We start from the raw sequence: 8763 nt of genomic DNA on the forward strand, positions 1-8763 counted from the left end.
AGACTGACAACCACCTGAGGTTGCCAACATGTAATAAAATAAGACAATAGACATAACTGCCCTCTTTATTAGCCTGTTGTTGGTTTATGTTATGAATGTTCAGAGACAGTTCAGTTTATCAATTAACATGAAAAGACCATAATCATAGTTATCCAACAAGTTGCGTCCTAAACATCCTGAATTAGTCATTCTAAAGTACTCCAGCCAACTACAGGTGCAGTTACAGAGTACATGCTACCACCTATAGGCCACCATAGAACATTGCACTCAAATGCTAAATGCAGTTTGTCTTTCATAAAATTACTAGGCTGTGCGCTTCTGTAAACAACCAGGTTGAACACAGGATATTGATGTAACTGACGACTGCGTTAGCCCACTGAGCTAAAGCCTAGTTGTTAGCTCTGGTTGCTAACACAAGTCCTCAGGCAAAGTTACTCATCTTGTAAGTGTAGAGCCCTGCTACACTTCTAAAGGACATCAATTATGTTGTGGGGGATTTAGCTTTACTCAAAGACGCACAATAATAATACGATTGTCACAGCGAAATACAAAAGTGTTCAAAAGTGCAATTGGTCAACATTACAAACCCAAAATACTTTGTCAGATTTGGTTAAAAATGTTCTGTGGACTAATATTTTTTTAAATATGTTAAATCATTGTTTAACTAACAGTAAGTAAAGTGCATATACAAAACAGCTTCAATCTTTAGTTACCTAATGGAAATAAATATATATGTATTATTTTAACATTCACTCAGTCTCTCACACTTAATAAAAAGTACATTATTTATAACATCCAATGCACTGGCCTGGGTATCAGTGATATAATAAATAATTATTGTAAATAATAATGCAGAAGTTTTGTTTTAATTATGTTAAAAATAGTTGATAGAAATCACCTCACCCTAACATGTTGATTAAAGAGAAAATAGAGAGCTTTAGCCTGGCTAAAGCATCCATGAGATTATTGTACTTATTTTCACATTTCATGAAATTACAAACCATTCCCACAGAGTGGGATTAAAGTATTCATGTGACTACAGTGATTTATGCAATGTTCAACAGCAGTTACAGAGCTGCCTATAACCGCAACACGAACCAGGATTCGTCGGACCAGGCAGTGTTTTTCCACTCCTCAATTGTTCAGTATTGGTGATCATATGCCCACTGGAACCAATTCTTCTTGTTTTTAGCTGATAGGAGTGGAACCCGGTGTGGTCATTTGCTGTAATAGCCCATCTGTGACAAGGACCAATGAGTTGTGCGTTCTGAGATGCTGTTCTGCACACCACTGTTGTACTGCGTCATTATTTACCCGTTTGTGGCCCGCCTTTTAGCTTGCAAGATTCTTGCCATTCTCCTTCAACCTCTCAACCATGAGCTGTTTTTGACCATAGGACTGACTGGATGTTTTGTTGTTTATCGCACAATTCTTGATCAACCCTAGACTCTGTCATGCCTGGAAAGCCCAGGAGGCCGGGCCTCTGAGATACTGGAACCGGCGTGCCTGGCACAGATGAGCAAACCATGCGTAAAGTCACATAGGCCAGTCATTTTGCCCATCCTAACATTCAATCGAACAGAATGCCTCGATGCCTGTCTGCCTGCTGACTATGGCCACGTGACTCACTGTCTGTAGAAACAAACCATTTTCATGAATGGGGTAGTGTACCTAATAAGCTGGCCACCAAGTGTATATACACACCTTTAAATCTTATATACACATCCACTTTGGAGAGCAATCATGTAAAAATATGGAAAAGTAAAAAAGAGAACATAAAATAAATATAACCAGTGGTTATTGCTAAAAGTGAAGATCACATAGGCACATTTCTATAAAGCAAACTAAATCCTATCTACATACCCCAAAACTATGCCAAGGTTTTTTCCTGATGAGGAAAAACTACAGGCCCTACACTAAGTCAGGAAAACCCCCAAACTATTCCCGATGTCAGTTTGTCTGTCACTAGTTTATCAAAGTGTCTTAGTGTTGAGCAGTTTAAGGTCTGTGTGGATGGCCTGCCTCATCAGCCAGGTTGAGGATATAGCCAGCTATGTCCTCCTCTGTAGGGGCATCAGGCATCACCCACGACTCATTAGCTGCGGTCACTTGCAAGCGGCATATCGGACAATTCCTGCTCTGCCCACTCCTATGAAAACAAACCAATTCATTGAATTGACTCAAATTACCCATGAAAATGGACCTTGTGACAACAGATTTAACTGTGGACTGTTGTGGCTTGTGTCCATCTCTCTTACCACTTGTCAATGCACTTCTGACAGAAGCTATGAGCACAAGGCAGGATGAGGTCAGATTTCCCATCCATGCAGATACAGCACTCTTCCTCATCAGTCAACTGCTTTACCCTGTATGGGAATAAACACAATGGCTTGCATCACAGACAGATCACTCAGCTTCCAGACTTCCTCTTTCTCACAATTGAGAAGTGCAAAGTAATAAATGAGACTTGGAAGGATGGCAACGCAAGACTACACACAGAAATATGAAAGAAAACACACAGTGATGTACTAACCTGCCCATCCACATGCTGGCCTGACAGGAGTCCCCTGATGGGAGGTTTCCAGACGGGAGCCTGGCGCCCTCTGCTGACAGCACCTCTGCTGCCTGGCTGGTAATGTCACGGTACAGCTGAATGAACTGGTACAGGTTCATGATGCGAGACGCCTCCACCATCCCATTCTCTTTGTTGATCTGATAAACCACAGGGCAATAAGACACTTTTCAGTCTCAAAAACATGCACATGCCATGAACACACACTGCAAATGACAAACAATTTAACTTTCAATAACACACACATGCCCCGTAAACAGCTAGTGAGAATGGAGACAAGTCTTATTCATTAGAGACCAACTTCAGTTTGTCCCTCTCTCACCTTGGTACAAACTATCCGCACAGCCACTTTCCACAGAGCAGAGGCATCCGAGCCAGTCTGGACTTCAAAGATCAGGTGTTTTTGCTGTCTAGCTGCAAGCTTAGCTGTCCTGTCCAGTTCACATTCATGGAGAAACATTGTTAAAATTATTTGACCGTAACTCACTAACGGGAACAATGTAATAGTCATGGAGAAGATTAGGCTCACCCCCACCAATTAAAGGGATGTTTGATTATCATGAGTCATGACATTTTTGCAATATTTTATGATCACTCTTAAAGTAATCTAAGAGTTTGTTTTATGCCACTGGTTAAGTGCTGTCGTCCAACCAAAGCAATGCATTTTCTGTTCAATTCAACACTGACACCAAACTACCCTTATTTTCTGTCACTTACTGCCTATGAGAGCTAAAGGCCTACTGACTGGGGAAGAGACTAGGTTAAATTCCAGTTGGCCGAGAATGCTCTAGCTAGAGCTGGGACAATGATCGACACCGACCATACCGATCACATAACGATATCAGCAAAATGCCTGCAATAATAAGTAGCCTATACTATAGAAATGTGAAGTTTGAAATGAAATACATTTACTATTTATTATGTGCGATTGTTAATTAGATACAACCATCAAACTATTAGTAGTAGTTTAAATGATAATTTTAAAAATGTAAACGTTCCATTTATCGTTATATCAATTCAGGCAATTTATCGACGCTCTCTAGCTCTTGACTATGTTCATAATCTGGATCGTGTCAGTTAATAACCAGTAGTGTAATTGGATAATGATCAAGAAGTGCCAGAGGAGGACCAGTATCACTTTTGGTCCTTAGCCTACCATCTGGAAATGAGAGACAGCTATTCTCTTTGCCTACTGACTTATTACAAAGAACAGTGGAAACATGGAGTATATTGACAGTATGACAAAACATGGTCAGCCTTACATGTCATTGAGCTCTGCCACCCTGCCCAGGAACTCCTCGTAGCTGAGGTAACCGCTGTCTGTTACCAGCCTGGCGTGTTTCATCAGCTTCTCAGGTAGACTGATCATCACCGCCTGGCCTGAGATCTGCTGGCCCATCCCGACCGCGCTCACACAAAAGCACTATGAGAAGACGGTGCAGGGGGGCCTGACTGGGGAAACCCAAACAAACACAAGCAAAGTCACCAAGTCATGTACCTACTGTCTAGAGCAGTGGATCCCAAACTTGTTATTGTCTCGTACCCCTTCAAACATTCAACTTCCAGCTGCGTACCCCCTCTTGTACCAGGGTCAGCACACTCTCAAATGTAGTTTTTGCCATCATTGTAAGCCTGCCACACACACACACACACACACACACACACACACTCTATACAATACATTTATTAAACATAAGAATGAGTGAGTTGTCATCACAACCCAACTCATGGGTAGTGACAAAGAGCTCTTATAGGTCCAGGGCACAAATAATAATATAATAACAATCAATCATTTTGCTCTTTATTTAACCATTTTACATATAAAACCTTATTTGTTCATTGAAAATTGTTAATAACTCACCACAGGTTAATGAGAAGGGTGTGCTTGAAAGGATGCACATATCTCAGCAATGTTGGGTTGAGAGTCTGTCTTAAATCATTTTCCACACACAGTCTGTGCCTGTATTTAGTTTTCATGCTGTGAGGGCCGAGAATCCACTCTCACATAGGTACGTGGTTGCAAAAGGCTTCAGTGTCTTAACAGCGCGATTACTCTGGAGCGCAGCCCAATCCAGAAACCTGGCAGTGGCTAATGATTAAATAACATTTTCACAGAATCGTTTGTTGCATTTTCTCTTGTTCAGATATCGGTAAGTGGACTGGAGGCAGGGCATGAAAGGGATAACGAATCCAGCTGTTTGTGTCATCCATTTTGGGAAAGTACCTGCGTAATTGCGCACCCAATTCACTCAGGTGCTTCGCTATATTACATTTGACATTGTCCATAAGCTTGAGTTCATTTGCACACACAAAAAATATCATACAATGATGGAAAGACCTGTGTGTTGTCCTTGTTAATGCAGACAGAGAAGAGCTCCAACTTCTTAATCATAGCCTCAATTTTGTCCCGCACATTGAATATAGTTGCAGACAGTCCATTGAATATAGTTCCTGTAATCCTAGATTCAGATCATTCAGGTGAGAAAAAACATCCCCCAGATAGGCCAGTCGTGTGAGAAACCCGTCATCATGCAAGCGGTCAGACAAGTGAAAATTATGGTCAATAAAGAAAACTTTAAGCTCGTCTCTCAATTAAAAAAAACGTGTCAATACATCGCCCCTTGATAACCAGCTTCGGTAAGTTGTAAAAGCGTTACATGGTCGCTGCCCATATCATTGCATAGTGCAGAAATTACACAAGAGTTCAGCGGCCTTGCGTTAACAAATTTAACCATTTTCACTGTAGTGTCCAAAACGTCTTTCAAGCTGTCAGGCATTGCCTTGGCAGCAAGAGCCTCTCGGTGGATGCTGCAGTGTACCCAAGTGGCGTTGGGAGCAACTGCTTGCACACACGTTCCCAGTCAACCATGTCTCCCTATCACGCCATCAGTACAGATACCAACATGAGCAGCAGCTACATTTGGCTACCTACGGACTGTTAGTGTAATTCACGTGAGAGAGTAATGGTTAATGTGATTGGATGTTAATTATTTGACTAGGCTAACTGTATTTGACATTGTGTTGTTATTTCGCTGAACACTCGATGGTTTAATTTAATGTGGCAGTGAAACGAGGCTACTCAGGCGAGATAAAAAAAAACTCACCCAAATGTATAGCCCCATTAGAAAATATATATGGACTGTTTGAAAATGTGATTTATTTTTTCTGTGACTCACATTTTTTTGGGCGTACCCCCAACGGCATTGCGCATACCCCTGTAAATGGCTCATTTTCCTCTCCTCCCCATGGCAAAATGAGTACAATTCCATGACATTAACTATAAAATTGCTAAATCTTCTCTCCGCCCCATGGCAAAATGTGTAGAATTTGAGATATTAAATAACCTTAGTCATTTTGTAAACATATCTAAAGGGATGGACAGATAGGTAACTTTACTTTCAATGCATTGACATGGCAATATAATGTTACAATTACTGTTATATCCAGTTGAATATTGAGGCAGTTAGAGCTGCACAAAACAGCCATACCGGGCTAGCTAGTTACTAGCACAGAATTGATCGGTTTATATATCAAAGATAAGTTTACGTTAATGTGTCCAGAAAAACCTCATCACCAATATCAATGTTACAATAGTAACTATAACTAATGATGTCAGGACTGTAATGTAATCAACTCAAACATCAGTTAACATGGTGGCTTCAATTTGTTACTTTGTAACTATAACATTGATAAGATTCCTCCAAAATGATCTGCTTTTCAGACAAGTATTCTTAGCGTGGTCGTTAATAAATAAACAATTTTTCCCCACATAGGTATTTCATTTGGAACAATACGGATATTTTGTATAGAAGTAAAGTCTATTTTTTAGAGACTGGTTTAATAATCATATCCTGCTGGTGAGTCAACTTTTTAATGCAGAAGGATTGTTACTCAATTATGAGGAATTTTTACCTCATTACAATATCCCTGTTACACCTAGAGAGTTCGCCATAGTCTTTGATGCTATTCCATCTGGAACTCTCATGTTGTTTAGAGGTGTAACCAGACCTCACCTTCCTGACCTGCCCTTGCTTGATCCAGTTGTCGCTCCAATAGTAAACATGTGTTTCTCCTTGCTCCCTCAGAATAACAGATCTATACGTGCTTAATTCCAAAATGGATATTGTATCCATTCCTTATGTCACAACTTACTGAAATTCTTGTCAATAATATCAGAAAAAAGTATGGTTATTACCACACAAATACCTGCTTGTTAACAAGGTCAAAGAGGTCTAATTCCGAATGATCCGTAAGTATTACATGAAGACACTCAGACATGAACAGTACTTTTTATGTTGAGCATCCAGAAACAGTTTCTACATGTAAAGAAATTATGGAAAGATATTCATAGTTTAATAATTGTTAATATTCTTGATTACTTGTTTTTTTTAATGGGAGAACCTTCTGCTTCCTTAACTATAAAAAGGATAAAGAAAAACAATTCTCAATCTAATTGTGTTAATGGAAAACCTTCATATTGATAAATGTAAATGTACTTGTAATTAACCACTCTTCCGTGTTTTCTATAAGGAATTCACGCAGTACATTAAACCATTCTACATTCTTCTAATAAGAAAGCTGCTAAAACAATCAATGTGTGCATCTTTTAAGGTATTTGCATAATCTGTAATTTGTTGTACCCCCTAGCATATGTTATCATTGTATGTTTGTATATTTCTTGTATGCATACTGGTTTTTCTGCAATAAAATAAAATGTGACCAAAAAAGAGAATTAAAAAAACGTCAGTTAGCTAGCTAGCGTAGTTTGCCTTGAAACGAGAACTTGCTGTCACACGAAAGGCTTGCCCAGCCTTTGGCATTTTACAAACAGTACTGCATCTGGCACATGCATCGCACTAATTATCTACGTTAGCTAACTAACGTTACCACAATTTATTTATTGGTAGGCTCAGATGCTAACTTAGATAGCTAACGCCAGCTAAGAGATAAACACAAGCCCATATAAGAAAATCGGTCTACATTTGGTGACAACAGTTCAGCTTACCTGGTATTGCTACGTGTCAACATCGATATTTCGCAAACCACATGCAATCAGCAATGTTTATTTTGTTTGAGTGTCTGTGTTGTGGTTTTTGTGTGCTGGCAAGCCTGTCGCAGAATGATGACGAAAGAAAATAGTACGCAACGTCGTACTGGATTTTTGATGCAGATCACTGGTGGCTCTCAAACAAAATTACTGCAAACTCAATTAATTCATGAATGTGTTCTTAAAGAAAGAAATAACTGGAATAGTAATAAAAACATGGACAGGCAAACATTTTGCACAATGTTTTTTATGTTTGTGTATATTAGTATTTTGCAACTAAGCAAATTCATGAATGTAGGCTACAGAGAAGAGAAGAGCCAAAGCGAGAGGGTAAGCAGCAATGCCAGGGATCAACTATGGGCCCACTGTGCCACCATCAGGATTTTGTTTTACACATTGCCTTAGGACAAGTTACTTCTCTACTGTTTACCATGCTTGCCAAATATCAGAACTCAAAATCAAACTGTTCATGCAATATGTTTTGGACCATTTTCAATTATGTTTATAACGTTAAAACATATTCTTCTACAGAACCGGAAAGTTTACAGAACCAGAAAGTTTTGGGTAGAAACTGCTGCCAAAAACATGCTTCACAGAGTTCACAGACACATCAACTGTTCAGAGGAGACTACGTGAATCAGGCGTCCATCTTCAAATTGCTGCAAAGAAGCCAATAAGAAGAAGACAAGCAATGGACATTAGAGCGGTGGAAATCTGTCCTTTGGTCTGTTGAGTCCAAATTTGAGATTTTTGTGAGACACAGAGTTGGTGAGCGGATGATCTCTGCATGTGTGGTTCCCACAGTGAAGCATGGAGGAGGAAGTGTGAGGGTGCGGGGGTTCTATGCTGGTGACACTGATTTATTTGGAATTCAAGGCACTCTTAAGCAGCATGGCTACCACAGCATTCTGCAGCCATACACCATTCCATCTTGTTTGGGCTTAGTGGGACTATCATTTGATTTTCAACAGGAAACTGACCCAACACACCTCCAGGCTGTGTAAGGGCTATTTGACCAAGAAGGAGTGATGGAGTGCTGCATCAGATGACCTGACCTCCACAATCACCTGGCCTCAACCCAATTGAGATGGTTTGGGATGAGTTGGACTGCAGAGTGAAGGAAAAGCAAGGTGTTTTCGTAATG

At 40.0% G+C, this 8763-nt stretch overlaps 1 protein-coding gene across 4 annotated transcripts; it reads right to left on the reverse strand.

Annotated features, from left to right (window-relative positions):
- Window positions 1-49: 49 nt before the first annotated feature.
- LOC135509087 (RING finger protein 141-like) lies at window positions 50-7689 on the reverse strand. 4 transcript variants are annotated; one of them, XM_064929410.1, is made up of 6 exons: window positions 7578-7689; window positions 3835-4020; window positions 2895-3003; window positions 2534-2712; window positions 2259-2366; window positions 50-2149 (listed from the first exon to the last, which is right to left on the reverse strand). In XM_064929410.1, the coding sequence occupies exons 2-6, from the start codon at window positions 3969-3971 to the stop codon at window positions 1999-2001; spliced, it is 684 nt and encodes a 227-aa protein (XP_064785482.1). In that variant the 5' UTR covers window positions 3972-4020; window positions 7578-7689; the 3' UTR covers window positions 50-1998. The 4 variants fall into 4 exon arrangements, with proteins under 4 accessions (XP_064785482.1, XP_064785481.1, XP_064785480.1 ...); XM_064929409.1 differs by having other exon boundaries at window positions 3835-4024; XM_064929408.1 differs by having other exon boundaries at window positions 4116-7689.
- Window positions 7690-8763: the final 1074 nt, after the last annotated feature.

This window comes from Oncorhynchus masou, chromosome 22 (assembly GCF_036934945.1).
Source record: "Oncorhynchus masou masou isolate Uvic2021 chromosome 22, UVic_Omas_1.1, whole genome shotgun sequence".
NCBI lineage: Eukaryota > Metazoa > Chordata > Actinopteri > Salmoniformes > Salmonidae > Oncorhynchus > Oncorhynchus masou.

Bases quoted from the DNA above. Each gene is read 5' to 3' on its own strand.
- LOC135509087 (XM_064929410.1), bottom strand. From the start codon at position 3,971: ATGGGCCAGCAGATCTCAGGCCAGGCGGTGATGATCAGTCTACCTGAG. The intron at 3,004-3,834 runs GTAAGGCTGACC...TGAACTGGACAG, and splicing joins GTGGCAGAGCTCAATGACAT to GACAGCTAAGCTTGCAGCTA. The intron at 2,150-2,258 runs GTAAGAGAGATG...TTGTTTTCATAG, and splicing joins CAGAAGTGCATTGACAAGTG to GAGTGGGCAGAGCAGGAATT.